The 23,159-nt window shown below is 40.5% G+C and overlaps 1 protein-coding gene across 1 annotated transcript; it reads right to left on the bottom strand.

The window, feature by feature from the left end:
- Nucleotides 1-666: 666 nt before the first annotated feature.
- ERCC3 (ERCC excision repair 3, TFIIH core complex helicase subunit) lies at nucleotides 667-23,129 on the bottom strand. Its single transcript, XM_056349116.1, has 15 exons — nucleotides 23,038-23,129; nucleotides 22,701-22,906; nucleotides 21,404-21,640; nucleotides 20,744-20,793; nucleotides 19,264-19,399; nucleotides 18,901-19,065; nucleotides 17,711-17,915; nucleotides 16,374-16,688; nucleotides 15,058-15,242; nucleotides 11,698-11,900; nucleotides 8,134-8,230; nucleotides 7,829-7,946; nucleotides 6,538-6,656; nucleotides 2,384-2,536; nucleotides 667-1,530 (listed from the first exon to the last, which is right to left on the bottom strand). The coding sequence occupies exons 1-15, from the start codon at nucleotides 23,054-23,056 to the stop codon at nucleotides 1,396-1,398; spliced, it is 2,343 nt and encodes a 780-aa protein (XP_056205091.1). The 5' UTR covers nucleotides 23,057-23,129; the 3' UTR covers nucleotides 667-1,395.
- Between the last annotated feature and the right edge of the window lie 30 nt (nucleotides 23,130-23,159).

Genomic DNA, 23,159 nt, shown 5'->3' with positions numbered 1-23,159 from the left:
ATAAGCCACTCAAGCACTGCCATGGCTGGTCCTAGTCTGTGAGGCAGAAGACTCAGAACAAGAGGAACCATGCATTATGGGGTAGGTCTCTCAGTCTAAACAAAGTTTAAACTGAACCAGAGCAGTTCCACTTTCAAAATTACCTGATTCTGATACAGAGACTGAAAACACGCACCGTGTGTTCTGAATATGCTTCCAATATTTCTGTATTGTTGATTCTGAATTTATGCTAATAAGAAACAGAATCAGTATTTTTCTGAAGCACATTAGTCATAAAATCAGGATAGCTCTACAATACATACTCCTTTCAGTACATTAAAGATTCATATTAATCTATTTTGAACCAACAGACCAAGATCAATGTTATTTCATAGGCTGTTCCTAAAGATCTACAAACTCTCAGCAAAAAAAGGACTCACAATACAATACCAAGTATCATAACCATTACAATATTACAAAGATGTTATTTAAAAAGCATTCTTCTGCCATAAGCCACCACCACCTTTCCTCAAATTTTCTAGAAATACACCGCAGTCTTCATTAAGAACCTCCCCCCCCTCCCCCGAACTCAAGGAACCTTTCCTTCACACCTCTGCTTCCAACTCATCCTATGGTAAGTCAAAACGATATTGATTCAATAGTAACTTCTGTAGTGACACTGCGCTGTTTAGCAGTTATGATGGTTTTATTGCATCGTTAATAAATAGAATATAAATGACAAGGGAAACAGCTTTTATTTCAGCAACTTCTTAACAGTAGCAAGAAAAATGAAGAAAAATGGAGCACGGAATTTATTTGTATTTATGAATGCCTTCCTTGAATTTATATTGGAGACAGAGTTCCTCTTTCTCCTTGTCTCAGAACTTCAAAATATTTCCAAACAATGTGTTAGAAAGGTTAAGTCATAACTATAAACTAGCTCCCAGTTTAAAAATATTATGTGAAGTGCTCCTATCAGGATTTGTTCAGCTCAGTGAATGATTTTTATTTAAGCATTTTAAAAAACAGTATATTGTTGAGCGGACACAATAATCAGATAAATAGTATTTCAAACATCAGTACAAACTTCATTTACAAAACCTTCCCAGAATTCATCTGAAAAAGGGTCTTCAGCTGATAAAAATAAATTCTATTCATTACCCTGAAAACCAGACAGGTATAACCAGGATCCAGTCACTGGATAATATCTTTTCTGTGGTAAGATTTGGTTCTTTTTTTCCTTTCACATTCACCCATGACAGCACATATATTGCAGAGTAAAGATGTGTCCATACAGATGCATATGAAAAAAAGTCTTTTAAAGGTTCTGTCAGAAAATTCAATTCTGTATACTTAGTTATGGAACCAAGGTACATGGATACACAGCTTTAACAAAATGCACATGTCATTTGAATGTCATTTCCGGAAGCGTTTAAATAGTGGATGGATGTGCTTATTTGAAGATGCTTTACTCCGTGAAGAGTGGTACTCCATGTAAACCGTATCATCTGCTCCTGACATAGAGCTCATTGTGCCTGTACGACGTGACACCTGCAAGTGAGGAGAAAAAACCATGTGCTTAGTGTGTGATCAGACAGCCATCTCTAACCCACTGACACCCACTGGTTACCGGGCAGCACTGTTCATTTAGTGACCTTAATGCCAAAAAGCCTTCAAAGTTCCTTTTCTTACGAGGAATTTCTACAAAGGAAGTCACTGCCTGCCACTCACCGTAAGTATACAAACCTACATAAGGTTTAATACAGAAAGATACCTTAGAGTAGGAATTCCCAACGCATTTCACGCACAATGCAATTCAGCTAAAAATAAACCCTAAAAAAATCAATTACCACATTGTAGCTTGATTTTAACTTATGTATCAACACATGTTTCAGGCTGTTTATTTTTCTTATATCAGACATGGCTGCAAATGTCAAACTACTACCTACAATAATAGTAATTCTCTTAAAAATGAACAAATGTAGCCCTTATGCTTCTGCCCTGTGGGCATGAGGAAATCAGAGCGTGATTCAAGGAGCACAGTGCCACCACAAGAGTATGTGCTCTGACATATGTATATCTTAAAAATCTTTTAAAATCTTTTCACTGTTCATGACTTAGAAGATGTACTGCAAAATCTGTAACAATAGATCTATCGCCTTCTCCCTCAAATATAATGGAGGACATGAATTCCATGTCTACCTTCTTTCGAGTGCCCATTATCAAACCGAATTACTCAAATAGCTAAATGCTAATGCAGCTTAAAAAAATGAGTCTGTTCTCCAATGTTTCACAAAGATACTAAGGCATCAATGATGGCAACACATTTAGAATTAAAATGCAGCGGTCAAGTTCTGTCACGTTTGTGGTCACGTTTGTGGTCGCACAAAGCATTCTTCATTACCTGAGCTGACTTTGAACCATATTCTCCAGCAACTACTTCCTCCTCAGCATCCAAGTCAGATGCTTGCAGAACTTTCTGGAGAAGCTGCTGCTGTTCTTCTTTGGATGAAAATGAAAGTTCTTCTTCTTCCATGCCTGCAAGCTTTGTTATTACCTACGAAACAGAGCACAGTACAAGGTGAGGGCTCTTCCTCCTCACTGTTAGCTGGCTAATCAAAACCAAGACAAGGATTTCTGATTCCATATCCTGTTGGTGCTGCCTTCAATTTTTATTAATGGTCTGAACAGCTTAACACTATGGTTAGCATAGATACACATAAAATTTTGCTAAGTGAAGTATATATACAGGCACACACATCCCTTGTTATATTCTAGCTGGAAATGCAAAACACAAACACTGGGGAAAAAAAAAAAGGGAGAAGAAAAAAGGAAAAGCTCTGGACAGAGGATGTCAGCCAAATGCTGTTGATCCCAGCTTGACCAAGAGCCTGACCAAAGCACATACAGCTCAGATGCACATTCAACTTAGTGCAAGGTTAGCTTCATGTTGTGGGCTCTACATTCATCTAGTTTAAAAACTAGCACTTTAACAAAAATAATTCACTAGCTTTCCAGACACTGAGAATTCTAGCGATAAACATCGAGGAACATGGATAAAGCCCCTAACAAATCAAGATATATGATGTTGCTGAGAGACCGCGTGTGCAAGCAAGCATCAGCAGCACAGCAAAAGGGCTCTTTCAACATTTGTGCACCAGTTAACTTAGCTGGTTATGTCTGCTCTCTTTGAAATTCTTAGTAACTCATTTAATAATAACCACGGATGCAGGGCACATGCCATCTACTGGCAATATAGTGCCATATACTCTGTTAGCTGAAAAACCTCTTCTGAAGAACTGAAAAGCTCTCAGGCTTCTGTTACAAAGCTTCTCAATAGGCAGCTTGCTTTCTTAAGTAGAAGTATTTTGAAAATTTCACAGGAATTTTTCCTGCAGTTAAATACATTTGGGTAAAAATATATTTATACGTGAGAATCTCAGTTTTCCCCACTATGTTTCCAACTTGAAGAGCTTTTGAGAAAGACATTCTATTTCAGCCTTTTCCTTGATTATGTGGTGTTTCCCCTCCTCAGCTTCCTTTTTCAGCTTATGTCTTGAGCCAATACAATTAGAAACGAGTTACTTCAGTAATCTGGGCTGGAGCTGACCACAAAGACTGATCAAAAACTATGAATACAGCTTAAGGTAAAATGAATCCATATTAGCCACAAAGCACTGTTTTTGAAAAACACGGTAGGGAAACACTAGACCGAATAATCAGTGTTGTAGACTGCAGTCAATGGCAATTCCTAATTAAAAAATGGATGCCTTTCTGAGAAATGTCCTAGCTTTAAGAATCCATTCACAGAAGCAAGGTCTCCTACTATATGGCTAAAGGAACACTATGGTCCCCCTTCTTGTTCATTTAGAACGGCATTGCTAGGATCACCTCAAAAATAAAAAGGAGTCATGAAAAGCAATTTTAAATTGCATTAGGCTGTTTCCAATTGTGGCTGCAAAACAGTGCTAACGTGATTCACAGAACAGAAAGAATTCCCACTGCATCATCATTTTTTTAAGCTGTTCAACAGATGCCAAGTTTAAAGTAATCCCCAATTCTCTGATATAATGAGCTCTCCGACTGGCTTAAAATATAACCTACATTCAGCCTCTAAACAAAAAAACATAATACAGTAAATAAACTATAGTTAGCAAACCAAAAAACCCCCACTAGCAGTAAACTCCAAGAAGCAAATTGTGATGACAAGGCTCCTATTTAAGAAGCAAACACAAAATATGTGATTTAGGAAAAAACCAATGTATTCCAGTTTTCTTTTTGATGAAAGGCAGAGAACGGAGCTATTGAGAGACAGTCAGAAGAAAGTCTTAGAAAAAAAGGGAAAACTTTTACCCTTTTAAAGAAGTAGTGAAGTTTTAGTAATTTAGGAGCAAAAATTCTGAAGGAGAGGACATCAGCACTGAAATAATTACCTAAGGATGAGGTAGAGTCTCCATATTTGGAAGAATAAGAAGGCAAAAATCTGCTGGGAACAACATACATAGAGTTGATCCTGGCTTGGTATGAAGAAACGTAATAGGTCGTTTCTTGGACATTTCTTCCAGCCCTATTCCTTGATGCCAGCTATGACTAAGGCTTAAAGTTTGGCAAACGGATGAAAATAGATATTCTAACATACTGTTCCTTAACCACAAAGAAAGAACATTCCAGTACTGGTCAGCTAAAATGTTGCTCCAAATACTCAGCTGCCACTTGCACTGCTTTTTTCCCCATATTACACCAAAGCTCCTAGGACTAGGTCTTCCTTGCAAAATAAAATCCCTCAATTTTAACCTCTTTCTTAGTTCTAAAATCCAAGACATTCAAATACAAGGGATTTCTCTAATCTTGACTACCACCACATAGATGCATTTGCTGTAATTAGCTGCAGCTTAATACTGATCTAAAATTTTGTCAAAATACATCGACTACAAAGCAAAACAAGGATTTTACCTCTAAAGACTGTGACATGCCTCTTTCAGTGGAAGGACCCCCTTAAAGCTCTATTTAATGGGCCACTGGTTACAAAGCAATTATTTACTTCAGCATAGCTGCAGTTCAGAGAGGTTTTACCCATAGGGATGTCTTGTACTGCACGTACGCCTCATGAGGAAAAGCTCTTAAATAGCTCAGCTCAAGTGCAATCCAGCAGGGGCTGCTTGCCCTTGCACCTTGTGCCATCCCTGCATGATTCTGTCAACACCATAAGCTTGAGCTTGTTCACTAAAGGCAGATATGGGAGCTGCCTTCTGCTCAGCAATGTTTCTTACTGGGAAGGCTTCTCATCAGAGCAGTAAACTCCAGTTTTACAAAGCAATAATTCACCTAAAAGCAAGAGCTATCATGACACCCTGTTGCCTTTAACAACCCAGCGGATGAGCATATGGGGCAGCCCATGGATTAAAAAAAATATACGAATGAGACACACCATGAAATCTATCAAATAGAGGAGCTTTGGTGGAGTGAGATTTTACATTTGCAAGAAGACAACATAACTCTATATATACATAACAAACAGAAGTACAAGGGGCAATCAATCTTCAAGTATGTATGAAGACATGACAGCATTCAGTCCTTTACAAAAGGAACTTTCTGATTTTCAAGTTCTGTCACACTGTCCACACTGAAAATGTTCTCTATTTTGAGGAGTATGTTTTAGTTGTAGGTAGGAAGATTTCTACTCTGTAGTAACAGTCTTTTCCTGCAGTAAATTCTGTCCTTTCTTCATCAATTAACATTCAACCCGGTGATACACTTCACTCCATGCAGAGACAATTACAAACTGTTGGTGGAAGCTAAATAGGCACAGTCTATACACCATTAACCAGAGCAGGTTTTGCTTAACAGAGCCAAGATCGACGTGCCTGCATCCTGGACTGATTGATTTTCTGTACCACCGCAGGCTTTGGACAGCACTACGGAAATGGTGCACAAGATTAGTGTGTGGACAAAGATCCCTGAAAGGTGTTTCTTTTGGAGCGGGATGCTAGACACTTCAAACACTTTACGATTCCCAGAGTCAGATGTATAAATGTAGGATGGATGAATCCTGCCGGCTATATGTTCTCTTTAGCCACAAGGTAAAAGATGTCTCCCCATAGTGAAATACTGGCCTGCCACTGGAGGTTCTTTGGAAACTATTGGTGACTTGTGATGTTTTGGAAGTTTTCTGAACTGCTGCTGGCCACTATGACATGAACACCTATCAACAATGCTTTATGCACAGCCAGTGTGACAACACACAATAGGAGGCCTGCATGCATCGACAACTGAACAGCATAAATATAAAGCAACCGCAAAAGTAACATTCCGCTTCACTCTCCAGTGGGTGCTTGGTTTGAAGTTAGAATACTTACCTTTCTAAAAGCTGTACTAAGTTACTTGTATCTACCCTCACAGTAACACAGATGATAAACCAACCCTGAAACAGTTTTTGCTTGCAAGCAAAACCTTCATTAATACATTACACAACCAGGATTCTTGACCCAATACTAACATGAAAGAACATGGAAATTATGTTTTTAGGTCACAACTATATAAATAGCAGAGACAAGTTACCTTGAAGCTATAACCTTGATCTACAAGAAACCGTTGTCGCTTCGTTGAATATGCCATTTCCTGAGTGTCTTGGGATACAAGAGAATAAAAAAAGGCATTGTATTCCTCTGCAACCATGCCTAGGAGACAAAGACACTGAGTGATTAGTTCCATTTGGAACACTGCACCAAAAAACAAAAAAGGACTGAACACTGAAAACAGGTGTTTAAATCAGTTGTCTCCCCACAAAAAAAATTTTGCAAAGTTTAGCTGCATCCAGACCTTACATAAACTGATTGACAAAGTACACAGTATGGAAATTCCTACTCTTGTTCTTAATAACTTGAAAATGGGCAAAAAAAAATAAAATTGAAAAGGAAATGGATACTAACACAATTACACTGGTACTCGGAGAAGAATCTGCTTCTTCATTACACTGGGCAAGGTGAATAATAAAATTACTTGTAAGTCTACTATATAAAGAGCGAATAAAAAGTCTAGAGTAAGGATTGCAACACACATCAAAAAAGTTAATGGAAAAAGACAAAGGAGAAGTTTTATCGACATAAATTGGAGTTTGCACTGGTTTTGCATTAAAAAAGACAAAGATATGTAGCTAAAAATTCACAGAGCTATTTTGAAACCCAGGATACACCAGGCTGCATATAATAATTTACTTAAATTTACATCTCTTAAGATTTATTAATTAAACAGCATTGGGTTCTCTTTTAAAACCCAAGGTTTCACTAAGACTTTGTTAATTCACTACCATGGGGTTTGCAGACATTTTCAAACAAAGCCTCAGCTGTAACAAGCACAAACTGCACATGAAGTAAGTAAATGTAGACCTTAAGTGCAAGTAGAAAGTGTTTTAAAGATCATTTTTCCAAACAAAAAGCTCCTTGGTTATGTTTTGCAAAAACACAACTAGTTGGAAATCAAATCCCATTTTTAAAAGCAAGTAATCTGCAGTATCAAAAATGTGCTTTCTAGAGACTTGCATAGAGTAATGCTATGATTTTTTAAGAACTATTTCATGTTGAGGAAAATATCAAGGAATGAAAAAGTAAAAGAACCACCACAAAACAAAAAGTTCATTTTCCTTCAGCTTTTTTTGTCCTTTGGAAGTTTTCCCAACAAACCTTTACTGACCCTGAACATGCTTCATCTCCCTTCACTGGTATATGGGCGTATTCTCTTTTACTAAAACATAATCCAAGGACAAGATAAAGAAGTATCATGAACATCCAGTTTCTCTGCAGTTCTGATACTACGATCCAAGCCCCAAGAGTCCAACCACCACCTCATTTACCTTTTTTGGCTCTTAGCACTCGCCCCAGTCTTTGAGCCTCCTGTCTTCGAGACCCACCATGGGATGAAATCTGAATCAGAACATTGGCTTCTGGCAGATCGAATGATGTGTCACCTACCTATAACAGAGAAGCAGCCTCTAAGCATATCTTATTTCCATATATCACCGACAAAGATTTAATACAATGTGCACATTTGTGAGCTGCGATACAAAGATGTCAAATGCACAACATGCATGTATAATTTACTCTTGAATAAAGTTCACTGAATACAGGTACAAGGACACACTGAAATGTCCTTGCTTACCTTGGAAATGAAAATAGTGTTGATTTTTGGATTGTGCTTGAAGTTTTGTAGAATTTGCATTCTTTCTCCTTGTGCAGTAGGACCATATATATAAGGTCTGAAAAGAACAGAACATACGCAAATTAAATCAATTCAAGACTTCGCAATCATTTTTTGTGAGGTACTAAGAAACCAAGACATGGCAGGGAGTGCAGTACACATTTGAACTGATATAAAAACAAAACAGATTTTGGTACAGCTTACACTTTACTTTTAGCTTGTTTGGCTCTTTATGGCAGCTACCCCAGTTGTTTGTGGAATCCTCTACAGAAACCCAGTCTGCCAGAAATAAATTCTGACAGTTATAAATGTTTTGCAATTATGTGCACCAGTGAAGCTGTATATCAACAGACTGAATACATTTGCTAAGCCTACATGAAAGACTGAAGGCAGCTGATAAAATAAGAGATTTTTTTTCACCTCAAATCTACTGAGTTAGCACATTGACAGCTGCAACCTTTGCTTCCTACTTAAAACACTTGAAAATCCAGGCTTCTCTACCAATGATGTGCCAAGTGTCACAAGCTGGCTGCTGGATGTTGTTCTGAGAAAATTATTTTTGCTTCTGAAGCTAACCTCTTGCCCTTCCTAATACCTCCTGGACCTACTGAAACAAGAACAGGGTCCCAGACATTCCATGGCCACAAGAAGCTCAAAGTGGCATTTAATCTAAGGTTTCTAACACTTGATGAATCACATGGAGCATTTAATATCTCAATCCAGAAAGCTCACACAAACTCTCAGCCCCCCCAGACCTCATGAGTAACTTGGACTACTATGAATCTTCCAAGATCCTCTCTACACTCTGGCTGTTTTCTTCCTGCCTGAGCAGTTTAAAAAAACAAACAAAAAAAGGCCCTAGAAATGGCAAAGTCCACATAAAAAAAAAAAAAAAAAGTGGCATGCAGGAGTGTACAGGCACTGCTTCTTCATCTGTTGCACTACGTTTCCAAATGCTCGTTATCAGCATCTCCAAATAACAGGAACCAAGTTCTACAATTTCTGTTTTGTTCACACTTCCATACACTATTTCTAATACAAGGAACCAACCTCAAATGTTAGAGTACTCTAACTTTTAATATTGCACATACATGGGTGGTAGCTGAACATAATAGAAAACCTTAGTACTATGCGCTGCATGTTTACCAACCAATTCTGGTGTGTTGGGTCCTCTAGCTTTCTCTAGTAAAAACTTTATTCTAGTTTTTCTTTTACCAACAATCCTGGTCATCCCTAATCTAATTCTTCTATTTAGTGCGTTTAACCAAACTGTCAGGAAAATGCAGCTAAAAAATGAAAGTGGCAAATGAGTCAACTCTGAAACACTACCGTTATTATCCAATTAGTAGCATTCGGTAATATATTAACCATTATTTGGAATTACATTTAATATTTAAATTGTGATTACTTTAATTCCAAGCGAAACTTAAACGGAAGATTTAAACTTAAACTAAAGCAGTTGTAAGCCTTCTGTTTCTTAAAGTCACCAAGAAGGGGCACAACACAGAATAACCTGGAAGTCCCAGCTACCAATCCCCCATTTTACCCCCCCAGATCCTACTTGACAGTGATTCACTAACACTTATCTGAGGACCCTCCTGAACCTAGAACGTCCAATGCTAGACTGACTTTTATTTTTTAAATTACTCCTCTTCCTCACTGCAGGAAGACACTTGAGGCATTTGCAGAGACAGATCCCTCCCATTAACCGACGTAACTGTGAAGACCATAGAGGCACAGTCCTTCAGAAAGAGTGATTTAAACATACTAATTAACACCACCAGTAAGAATCAGCATGAGACTCATGACAGAATAAAAGTTGGCTAAGAAAATTTGAAATCTGTGGCCCCAAAAATAATTCCTGTCATGTGCATGTTTTTTCATGCCAGTACCGAGGGCAAGAAGGTGGTAAGGGAGGAGCTGGCAGAGAGCCGAACCACAGCCATCTCTGCCTCCACCCAGGAGCCCACCACCCCATGTGCTTCAGTCAGGTCACGAGAAGCGCTGTGGACACTGCTCTCCTGCTGGGCCAGCACAGCCCGGGCAGACAGGCTCCGCCACCGCCGCTGTACCCGCTGCTGGGCTGCTCTCCTCCTTACCCGTGTAATTCCTGCGCCACCCTAACTCAGTTCCCTTTGTTTCAGCATGCTCATAGTGAATGGACAGAAAATTCTCTGGTTAAAATAAAGACTCCCTCACCTTTATCCAGCACTGCGAGCCTTCTTTCCTTCTAACACCGACTGCCATACAACCACGAGCCACACAAATCATGTGAGGAACAGAAAATTCATTCAAGAACACAAAAAATAAGCACCTAATATTTCTTCAACTGGTTTTCCTGCCATGCTTCTGCAGTGTCTCCCCCGCTTCACAACTGCTGTGCTACTTAGCAAGCACCCCCTCCCAGCATCGCCTTTGCTGAAGGGTTTTCCTGTGGTGCACTGAACACTGCTAGAGACATTCCAGAGGCATCATTACAGCTAATCTCTGTCCAGACAGATTAAAAAAAATGATGAAAGAGACCATGGGTGTTGGAATTCATCCAGCACCATTAGCTCTGCTTACTATTTGATGTCACAGCAAGCCAGCACAACATGGCTGTTAAACTACAGTCAAAACTGATCATGAATTTTGGAAAGTGTAATGCTTGTTTGTGGTTTTACTAAGAAATACTGCTGAAATTCCTAGACATGAAATCATACGCAGTCAAAATGCCCCACAGCTTCCAACAAGCAGGGTTTGTCAACAACTTGGCGTTGTCAAAGAAAGGATGAGGGCAGCTTCTATGAATGTTTTCCCCAATAACTGCTCTACGCCTAATCCTGGCAAACACTCCCGGATCACCCCTCTCCAAACCCTACAAACACACTGATGCTAACCCCTCATTAAACTATTTGTACAACCTTCCATACCTGCACTCATGTTACAGTCATTTAAGGTAGCTGAGAAGCTCATGGGAGCAATATCCTTCTGTTTATTAAACAATTACATTAGTCCTAGGCAGTGCACCGGTACAGCACAGATCCCCAGAAAGTTTGTCTTAGGCTTTTTACACAAGGCTGAGACCTTTTGAGAACCTGAAGAGGAACGTCCTGGGTCCCAAAAGATCTTGAAAAATTCAGAGTGTATATCTGAAAAACTTGTCTCAGGGAGATAGGGGAGGCTACCATTCATTAAAGAAATAGTTCTAGTGATATTTTTTTAAGCCCCTCACTTTTCTACTGGCTTTTAATAATAATAACATGGATGGAGAAGTAGTAACAGTCTTTCACAGAAATCTTGGATGAAAACTCCTCTGAGGCAAGTGCTAAACAGAGATTCTTTTCAAACAGTTCTACACTGACATAATGTTGCAGTGCCAATAAAATCCATCCAAAAATATACCCTCCCGAGCTCCTTTTTATATAGGATTTGAGTTAAATCTAAGTATTAGAAGAAATATCTAGACTACTGAAAGCTGTGAGATTACAAGGCAATTTTCCAGGAAGGAAGAGAACAGTGCCATCGCCAGCTGTGAACACTTACTTCCCGAGTCTGATCGCATATTCCTTCAGTGCAAACACGTTGTCAGCAAACACGATGATTTTATCATTCCGTCGCTCATGAAACTTAATCAGGAACTGGCAGGCTCTGAATTTATTTGGGTTCATGGTGTACAGCAGTATCCGTTTCTTTGTTTTGATAGCTACATATTCTCTATAAAATTCAGGTGACATTGGGCACCAAACCTAGAATTAGAAAACACACAAACACACACACACAAAGTAACCCTCCGTTATTTATTTATTTCATTCCACTGGAATTGAAAAGATATTGGGGCAACAATAATGCATTACGGCTTTCTGTACAGCACAGGGCACAGATTTGAACACAGTAATTTCTGTACCAGAGTGACAGCTACTGGTCGCTGTAGTCTCCAACACTACCAAACTCCGTTTAACCTCATTAATATTCTGGCCTTCCAAAACGCTTTGTCAGTGAGATCCACAACAGAAACAGGCAGTGGGATAGCAACAAGACTAGAAGATACTTCCTTTATGCTTCACACCTAATAATTTTACTGAATGCTACTACTTTTTATATAGCAACAGTTAAGGGAATAAATCATCTGTGCAATGTCCCTCCTGTCACAGCAATCAAAGCTTTTCCCATAAAAATTAATTTCCATCCATATTCTGAAAGCTAAGAGACACATTTAGTCTTCATTACAGAACAAATTTAGCAACCTTTTTTCATATACCCACAGCGGAGTGACCTTTGTTTTAACAGCTGTTAAGTCTACCACTTTCAAAACACTAGGATTAATTAGAAGACTTCCAAAGGTCTCCCTAAGCAATTATTTTATTATGTAAATACGTATCATAGTACTGCACAAGTCTAGGCTTACTGAGGTATTTTTTCTACTGTAGCATGAAAACAGAAGAAATTACGAAGCTGAGAAGTTTATGCCAATGCAATAATACTATCTATACCATATAATGCCACTATCTATAGTGCATATAATTTAGAAGATGTTCATTCTACTGTACACGGGTTACTCCCTTATATACACAGTACCAATTAACAGAATACTGCAAAGAAAAGCCTCTTGCATAACTATCGTTCAGCTAGGAAAGTTATGTGACAATTTAGTTTATTTAAACAAGCTGAACTGTTTTGTACTGTTACAAACTACTTTTTTGTTTCAATACATTTTTTCCAGTGAATGCTAGGTAAGGCTTTTTTCATCCCTTGACTACATTAACAATAAATTTATGCATTGAATAGGCTCTACTATTATTGTATGTTGTCTATAAAAGATCTAAAACTCTTAAATCAGAAAAGAGCGTTTCAAAGTGACAATGAACTATGAATGTTGAACATTGGACTGTAGTAAAATAATTATTCTATTGTTCAATGCCTCTGACTACATGGCAAACTGAATATATTTCGATTTGTATTTGCACTCTCTTCAGGATTTGGAAATGGCTAAGAGCTACTTCTCACACAAATCTTTTCATTTTTATGTTTTGCAAGATGCACACTCCAAGCCAAAAACTTGGTATGACAGCTGGGAAAGGGATTATTTGTAAATTACGGAACTCTGAAAATACAGTTAAAGAACAGGCTTGTTCTCTTTTTCAAAAATTTCTTTTAACTTTCTCAACTGTGCTGCTTGTTCTCTTTTAAAGCAGTGGAAGAACAGTACCACAATGACCATGACCTGCCTTATCAGAGCAGCACTGCCCTCTCCTGCCACCTGGAGAACCACACTTAAAAGAGCAAACCAGACATCTTTCTTGGCTATGCGGAATAAGCGAAGTTGATTAAAGATGTTACTTCTCAACATGTCAAGAAAATCCCAATAGGTATGCAATGCAGTTGTGCACATACTAGACTTGTTATTTATCAGACTGCTTGTTTTTGATTCTTTGCTTTTGATAGTCCCACCACATGTTATTTCAAAACATTGGCCTAAAGAATATCAACTTGCAGAATTTCCACATCATTCAGAACAAAGGTAGCTCACGCTTCACACTTTGCAACGCCTAAAGGGCAGTTCAGGGACTGAGAAGAATTGTGCACCCAAAGCAGAATTAACCAAAGAGCCTAAACAGTCAAATTTGAACTTGCAGACTGGTTACTCTCCCTTCAACCCAGTTATTTTCTAGATAACTCTTCACTTGTATTCTATGACTTAAAAATATTTGTGGTTTTTTTCCTTCTACAACTTCCGGTTTGCACAAAGCTTAAAAGGAGAACACCCGACCTGCATTTGCATCTTTTATTCCAGTGCCAAAGCTAGCATGAAACTAACGAGGTTTTAAAAAAACAACCCAGTAACAAAAAATCAACACACACACACCCCCCCCCCAACCAACAAAAAAAAACCAAAGCAAAAAACATGCAGGAAAGCCCAAAAAGACAGTTAAGTTATGAAATTCTATCATTGCATGCTGTAGCTGCTAAAACTTTGCTTCCATTCAACGGGAGTCTGGACAAGCTCATGAAAGACACACAGTGATGTTACTTCTCCAAGCCCTTAATCATTTATGAGTGGTTTCTGTGTATCAGGAGAAGTAACAGATACGTTTGCCCTATTTTTATACTCTTCCTTAAGTATCTTCCTTGACAAATATCAGAGACAATATATTAAGCTAGACCTTTAGTCTGACCCAGAAAGGTTACTTTTAACGTTCTAATGAGCCTGTGTGAAGGGTTTCCACAAAGGGATTATTCCAACGGGATACCAGACTTTTCTCTCATCCATATGATGGGAAGAACAGAGGTCACACTGTTATATTAGAAATAGATAGTAAGATCCAGTCCTGTGTTTTCAATTTTCACCCTCACGCATTCAGGTTTCAAATAAGCAGGTGTTTTCTTATGTTTTTTAAACTTGCTATTATACTTCTTTTGTTTAAGAGTTTAAGAGGAATTCTCCTCAAACAACCACAGACTGTCTACCAGCTGAAGTCTCTGAAAAGCACTTGCCAGCATACCACCTGATGTTACACTTATCATAACACCATGTTACACTGCCACACAGAACTGAGCTCAAAGTACAAAGTCAAGCTGGACAACAAGAATGTCAATTGCATCGAACGAGGTCTACCACTGCCCACATTTCTGAAAGGTGACTTTGAGACAACCCATCGGGCACCACAACCCCAAAAAGGAAGAGTGCTGAAGTCATTCTGAAGAACGCGTGGCTACTGGATTTACTACATGTTACTACTGACCAGCAACAGCCTTGCCTAAGCTACAAAGTAAATGAAAAGTCATAAGGGCACCTGTTTTTCCCAGTTAAATACTCACAATTACATATATCTTCCTCAAAAAAAAAAAAAAAAAAAAAAGGTATAAGCATACTAAACACTAGTAGTACAAAAAGCAGAGCATCACCTCAGCACACTGTACTTTAGCAATGTAGCCACTGTTCTGCAGCTCCATCCAGTTGGCTTCATAGAGCTTTGGTCCAATCAGGAAGTTCAGGTCAACAATTTTATCATCTTCTCTGACCAGGGTAGCAGTCAGCCCCAGTTTACAATGAGCTTGTACAATAGTGAGCACACGTCTGAACATTTTTGCTAAGAAATGCAAGACAGATTTTCTGTTTACTTTCCTGAACGGATTTAGAAGACAAATACTGCAACTTAAAAAAACACTTTCATCAACTCCTGAACATAAAGCATTGGGAAATTTTACCCCATTTCACACACACCTCTAAGAAATCTGTGTTACAGCAAAAATTCACACTGATTGCAGCTTTAGTTTACATCATCAGTGTACTCTGAAAATCACAGTAAAACTTCTGGCATCTTTATAATTTCCAATTTCCCGAAAGAAAATTAATACATTCAGAGGTTACATGGCTTGTTTTAGGTCATATAGTATTTCATAGAAGGAACTATGACACAAGGACTCTTGGCCGATTGCCACTTTCAGACTTCTAGTATATGGCTGAATAACTCATCTTCAGCATTGCTAGAGATCACAGAGGAGGCTCTATACCTTAATTTTTATGAAACAAAGAACGAACAAAATTGAAAGAATAGTGGCAGCAACATGCTAATTTGATAAAATAGCAGTTAATTGTCAAGGTCTCCTTCTAAAATCCATCATTTCTGTAGATACCAAATTATATTCAAATGAAATCATGAGAACAAGGTAGAGGAGCTAACAGAATCCTGCATGGTATTTTTAGCCAGGATTATTCCATAGACACTTAAATACTACATTATTGCTTTCCAATAGTACAGATCTTAATTACACAGGAATTTCAAATACAACAGCTGTTTCTGGACAGTAATCACTATACTTGCTCACATTTTATTGAGTAGAAATAGATATTAAAAGCTAGCCTATAGTTCCACTACATCTCAACAGAAAAGAAGGCAGATTAATTCCCCTCCTGTTCAAACCTGTCTACAGCAAAATTATACAAATATAATTCAGGTACACAGAAGAAGGCACCTTATGGTACAGTGCCATTATAGAAAAGACAGTATCTAATTTGAAGGGTTTCAGAAAACTAATGGCCAGCTTAGCTGTAGTATCGTGGGAAAAAAAGAAAGCAGAACAAGGCATCTTACTTGTCTCAAAACCCTAACCCATGTATTTACTCACTATATTGATGATGAGAAAGCAAAAAACCACACCACTTCTAAAAAAGCAGAGTAACGTTATCAGCATGAAAAGTCCGCATGCTGTTTCCTTACCAGGGATAGTATGTACTTCATCAAGTATCATAAGGCCCCACTCTTGACTCTTAAGCCACTCCATTACTCTTTCTGCTTCCCAGGATCTTTTCGTTGTGTGTCCCAACATGGAATATGTACTGATAGCAATCGAACAGCCAATAGGCTTGTCCTTGGCATCAGAAGTGAACCGACATATCTGACTGTCGTCAATGGTGGACCACATCTTGAACTGGGCTTTCCACTGCTCTACAGACACTGCAGAATTACCAAGGACCAGACACCGCTTGCGGACAGTACACGCAGCTGTCACTCCAACTAGAGACTTGCCAGCACCTGTAGGGGAAGAAGAGAGATTCATTAGTCATCTCTCAGACACTACTGGAGGGGGGGCGGGGAGGAAAGAGCAAAGAAAGACAGGAAAACAGTGAGAGGATATGAAATCATGTATCAGGAAATTGTATGTTGTTTCCTTATTATAATAGTTTTAAAGAAATGGAGCATTCGCTTCTTAAAAATCCAGCTGCATTGTCTACTGGACACATTAACTCCATTTTCTCAAGAAAATCATTGTAAACAATGGCTGTGCCAATTAGAAACAATCATTCTAATGCTGTTTCAATTTCAAAAGCATATTAAATTCCAGGTGGCTACAGAAAGCTTCCCCTAGAGGTGATCTATCCCTGCCAGCTATGTTTGTTCCCCCAAACGGCAAGTCCTTAAATCTTTCCATTCCTCCTTCACACTTGTTCCAGCATCCCTCACACACTCTCTCGGGCCCTCGCTGTGTCTCCCACCCCCAATACCAAGGGCACTGGCATGCAGTCACCTGTTCTCTCCCTTTTCCATTGCTTCCTGTAGGTTGTCCCAGTTTGCACATTCCTCATTTCTTTCTCAAGCTCTCAGGCCCAGAACTTGTGCATACAAGCTCTTTCCTTCCTTACATACCCCTTATGCCATATTTGTATTTCCAGTTCCCCCCCAATCTCCTTACCCCCAACTGAGGAACAAATTATGCCCACGGCAATGGCTTTAACATTTCACTGCATGATCAGCAGAGCTGACTTTAGAGGGACCAGTGAAAGCACGAACGGTTATCTGAAGCTACTACAACCACATATCAGTTTGTTGGTCTCTACAGGGATACCGGCAGCACCGTTAAGCAGATGCCTGACAGCTCCATTAACCAGGCTCTCCCTCACCACAGTATCACCACCCACTCACTACAAACCAACAGGACTCTGTATACTGGTACCCAGAACAGTTCCTACCGCTGTCTGAATTAAAGAAGCCATCAAATTTGGAAGTTAACAGGCCAATAAAGAACAAAACCCCTAAACACCAACCTAGAAACTTACCACATGGCAAGACAATAACACCAGATCTGGCTCGCCCATTTCCAAACATCTTTCTCAGGCTTTTCTCTTGATAGGGCCTGAGGACAGCTGTAGGTTTCAGATCTATATTAATATCAGGATTCACAGAATCATTTCTGAAATCATATTCTGCCAGCAAGGGGTACTCTAAATGGATACAACGCTTCTGAAGTTCTTCAATCATCTCCTGAAGAGGAAACAAAGCTTCAGAAGGTAAATTTTCCACGTTATTTTTTTTTTGAACAACCAGATTATATAGTACCATGTGAAGTTACATTTATTTTTTTATGCTCATGAAGTCTGCAAGGGTAAAAGTTTATTCCAAAAACTTCATTCATGATCATCTCTACCCCTCTCAAACATTTTAGAAAACAGACAGATGGAAGAACATGACACAATCTCAGATGTGTTGTTTACCTGGCAGCGACTAAACTACACTTTGAAGTCCTGCAACAAAGTGTTCAGTAACAGACACAAAAGGTTCTGTGTGTTACAGAAAAGGACCTACCAAAGCTGAACATCTGTTATCTGGAAAATCTCCATACCCTGGTAATGCAGTTATTCCACCACAATGACAGTTCAATTCAATCACCAAGAGGTTGTTGGTTTGGTTTTTTTAAAATAAACAAAATAGCTACTAAACTATCTTGTATATAATTTCTGTTTTCCCCAGAGTAAGGCATCATTAGAAACACCAAGTCCAAAAACAACTTGAGAAATTCTACAAAAACTCTCTGAAGGTCAAGCAGGACTGTGCTGCAACCTCCAGCTACCCTTCTCAAGCTATGAAATCAGAACTGGCAGGAGTTCCTTCTGCAAACATAAATCACAAAACAAAAAAAGGCAGGGAAAAAGAGAGAGGGAGAAAGAGAGAGAAAAGAAAGAAAGGGGGGAACAACCTCCCTTCATCTCTGGAGCCTTTCTCTGGCCTGTGAGCCCTGTGCATTGTGGGCAGGGAAGGGACAATACCCAGTCTGCCACCCTCTGTACAGAAGAGGAAGATTCTAAGATTTTGGGAGGGAAAAGGAAAGAAAAGTTAGATGACTTAAAGTGATCTCCACTATCAAACAAAGTACCACAGTACTTCACATTAAATTCTCACACTTATTTGCAAAACTTTGGGCCCATTCCCCAAAGCTACAAATGCAGAGACTAATATAATATACTTATACCTGCTTGACTTCAAAAGAAACTGTCTGTGTTTCCTCCTCCTCCTCCTCATCTTTGTCCATCTGTTCATAAAACTCATATAAGTCAGCTGGGACATCTGGCTTATTCTGGGCATCTGTTCCCTGTGATGTTGATGGACCAAAGCCACCTTCACTGGATTTAGAAATCTGAAACACACGAACATGAATTTTCACCAACAGTTTCATTAGAGATACAGTCCACCCCCTGCCCTGCCCCAATTTGGGCTCATTAAGGAGGCACCGATCATTGCTGACAGAATGGAAAGCAACAGCTGATACAACAAACAACAATCCAACAGTTTATGTACTTTTAATTCAAGAATTTTAAAACATGCCCAAACATACTGCTGATTTACTCGTGAATGTCTCTGTAATGAGCTCTGTTTCTTCACCCTCAGCATTTCTCAGGCGACAGTCCCTAATTACATGGTCTTGCAGAAGCTGCTGAATGACATCAGGGTGGGTACTTTCAACAAAATACCTAAAATTAAAGAAAATGAACTAATCAACTGAATAACTTACAAGAAGAGTGGTATAGATGCTTAAATATATTGCTATTCCAGATGCACTCTCAAGTGTCTAATCTGGGGGGAGGGGGGGGGCATTTAAAAATAAAGAAATTATAGGGATCAAGATTTTTTCAAGATGCCTCACACCAAAAGCATCATGTACTTTGCAGTTACCCATCTTGCTCAAAGTTCTCTAACATCTGTGGGAAAACTCCAGCAGAACTGCCTAGACTGAGCTCTCACATACATGTCTTATTTGTGACAAGCGACACAAGTCCATTTTTTTGATATTGAAGCGAGTCTGTGAAAACACTGGATGTGGTGTTTCAAAGTCCTGCCCACAGGACCAAAAAAAGCTCAGAAGACAAAAATCCAAAACATCCAGAACATAGACCATCTAAAAATTCAAATTAGTGCATCCTGAAATTGTTTCTCTCCCTGGACATTTGTCAGTAATGATGCTAGTTGGAAATCACAGTTAAAATATGAGCCAAAGAGACTTCACTAGCATGGGAGAAATCTTTTCCTCAGAAACACCTAAGAAGAGAACAAAAACCTGCTAGCAATACTAGCATCAGTTCTACCCAACGCAGCAGGTTCAAAAAAGCTGCAGCACAAGCAGAAAATTATAGGCCCAGGGCTTATCTGCGGCTGTCAGACAACAGAGAACTTTGAAAAAGAAATAATGAGAAAGACAAAACACAGACAAGGTACAGACACAGGCTTCCCATTTCTTCTCCTTCCTTTCCTTCTTCCTACCACAAATCACATGTTTAGATAACATTGGTCTGCTCTAAAGTAGCTGACCCATCAAGGTCACTTCCAACATTATCTTCTAGATTTAAAATAAATCACATTCAACCCAGCAACAAGCATGCACCTCTTGCCAATGGATTTGCTCGTCCTTCCTGAATAACAGATTCCAAGTCAGAATACACAAGGCTGAAGGACAGCTGTAGAAAAACTTGTCTAACCAGGCTCATGCAAATTAGGAAGGAATGTACGAAACAATTATCTGAAAACCTTAAGGATATATTGCAAATCCAAGTAATAAAGGAACAAGCTAGAATATCAAATTCACAACCTGCTTCTAAAAATGTAACAATAGCCAGTAGTAGTAGCTCAGGGCAGCCAAACTGAATTAATTGACCAAAGTATTAAATACTTTCAACAATTACAAACATGATCTTGCATTGATAGAAGGTCCACTCAGCTGGGAGCTGTAAGGCTCAACAGCTACTCAGACCACTTGTTTAAGCACAGCTGGCATTTGGGGGACTTCCTTTGCCACGCCAGTTAAGGAAGAAGCCACTTACCTGTTATGTTTCAGTACCAGCTTCACCTTCCCATAGCTGACAGTACAAAGCTATAAATGAACAAGAGCAGTTGTTAGGAACATGCAAAAGAGCAATTCCCCATTTGGGACCAAACGCGGAGAAGCAGTATATAATAAAACATTTACTTGTGATGTTATGCTTATGGAACAAACCTGAGAAGGTATTTTCAAAAGATGCACACATCAACTCACACAGGAGATCGGTCACAGATAGTTTTTATACCCAATTCCAATCTGCTTCCACGACTGCAAGAACATACATGCAGGATAAGGTAGACTATGTTTTACAGTGCCTGGCTATGCCAGGTTGCATCCCACATTCATAGTCTTCTTCCAGAGGAAATCTGAGGAAACTTTCCCCACGTACAATTCCTATTGGCTGAAAGTATGCTTACAGACGCTTGGGTGTACTTTTTTTTTTTAAGAGGTATAAACCCCACACAGGATATGCTGTGAAAATAGTATGTGTGCAGCAGTATAGTACAGAAAAAGACAAAAAATAAGACAAAGCTTCTGTTCTCTTGGAACAGTGACAGAAACAATGAATGATTAAAAAAAATAATCAATTAAGCAGAGGCAGCAGGAAAAGTTTTCACTAGTAGCAGTAAACATATTTCCAATGCCAATTAAATACTCTTACCTTGATAAACTGAATTATTCCATCTGGGACCCCAGTCTTGCTCAGTTTTTGTAAATACTCTGTGATATCGCTCGTCTGTAAGCCAACACTAACAGCAGCATATAGTGAGTAAGCAGTCAGTTTGTATTCATGAATGTGGGTTGGTCTGCACACAGGCTCAGCAATGGCAACCAAAAAATCCTGTGCATATTTGTAAACTGGAGAAAAGGCTTCCAGAAAAATATGGCCATCAGGAGCCTACAGAAATAAAAAGAAATGCTCAGGGCACAACAGCGTTAGTTGACCAGAATCAGGAATGTCCTGTAAAGCATGAGTTGACATAAGAGACAGTCCACTATTTAGGTACTAATGCATCATAGGTTTTCAAACAAAGCGTTTACCCTAACAGTAAGATTACAAGAAAAAAAGAAAGGAGACCGAGGAGCATAAAACTTGTCTTCTGAAAGTGTCCAGAACTGATTTGTTCCTGTCCCTTCTATAGCAGTAAGAATAAACCACACCCTGATCAATTAGGCTTTTCCAGACCGACACACTGGGGTGTTTTTTCTTTATTACTGCTAAGCAAATTGCTTGAGCAGAGGCAACCTGGCAGCCCTATTCCCCTGAAACAAAATTCCTCATTTTACACAGAACAAACAGAGCAGGAAAGAGGGCACTTGTGTGTCACAGCACTTGGTAATGTATGCCCTGCAGATGCCGGCTGCACAACCACCTCTCCATATGCTTGTACGACTGGCCGAGGTGCGGACAGGCTTCCTACTGCCATCCCTTTCAGGGCACAAAAAGCAAACGGTACCAGTTACAGAAGATGAGACCAGCTTGTCTTAAGGCTGTTCCATTCCATAATGCAAAGCCTACGGCTGCATCACGGCAACAACAGATCCCACCTGTATCACTAGCCAACGCGGACGCCTCCCACAAAGCCTTTCACCTCCGTCCCAGAAACATTTCGCTTAAGGGGCTGCACAGCCCTGCCCGGCCCGCTGCAAGGGACGCCCGCCAGGGGCCCTTCGGGGAAGGCAGCAACGCGCCGGGGCCCTGCCACGGGCTCCCGGCAGGGACTGGCGGCCTCGCCCCGCGCAGCCGCCCGCAGCCCGGCTGACGGCGGAGACAAGGTCCCAGCTCCGTGACCGGGGAAGCCCCGCCAAGACGGCCCCCCCGGCAAGGGGGGGCTCCCAGCGACCAGGCCACCCGCCCAGGCCTGCAGCGCCCGTCCGCTGCCCCGAGCTCTACCAGGGCGGCCCCCCCGGCCCGGCGAAGCCCGCGGCGAGGCGCTGCGAGGCCCGGCCGCACGTACCACCCAGAGGGGACGCGAGGCGTGGTCGGCCTTCAGGGGCATCTGCTGCCTGTAGTCCTTCGCCCCGTACTCGTCCACTTTGGTGCCGCTGTCCTCCACCTGCTTCCCCGCCGCGGACGGCACCGCCTCCTGGGACTCCTTGCCGGGAGCTTCGTCCTCATCGTCTTCGTCGTCATCGTAATGGCGCTTCCTGGACTTCTTCTTATCTGGGAGCGAAGCCGGAGCTGTGACGAGGAAGCGCGGCCGGCCCGCGGATACCCGGCCGCCCCCCGCTCCCGCCGCACTCCCGCCCGGCCCCAGCCGCTCCCCGCCGGGCCGGCCGCGCCGCGCCGCTCACCCCGCTCCTTCCTGCCCATGGCCGCCGCGCAGCGCCGCCGCACGCCCGCGCGTCACTTCCGCCGGCGGGAGGGGCGGAGCCACGGCGCGCGCGACCCGCGCCGCAACGTCGTCGACTTTGTG

This window comes from Falco biarmicus, chromosome 8, assembly GCF_023638135.1.
Source record: "Falco biarmicus isolate bFalBia1 chromosome 8, bFalBia1.pri, whole genome shotgun sequence".
Taxonomy (NCBI): Eukaryota; Metazoa; Chordata; class Aves; order Falconiformes; family Falconidae; genus Falco; species Falco biarmicus.
Note: the sequence above shows the minus strand (reverse complement) of the source record. Positions and strands in the feature narration are given on the sequence as shown.

Coding starts and splice junctions, on each gene's coding strand:
- ERCC3 (XM_056349116.1), bottom strand. Junction 21,641..22,700: donor CCTCGCGTCCCCTCTGGGTG/GTACGTGCGGCC, acceptor TTATTTCTGTAG/GCTCCTGATGGCCATATTTT. Junction 20,794..21,403: donor GAATAATTCAGTTTATCAAG/GTAAGAGTATTT, acceptor GTTCATTTATAG/CTTTGTACTGTCAGCTATGG.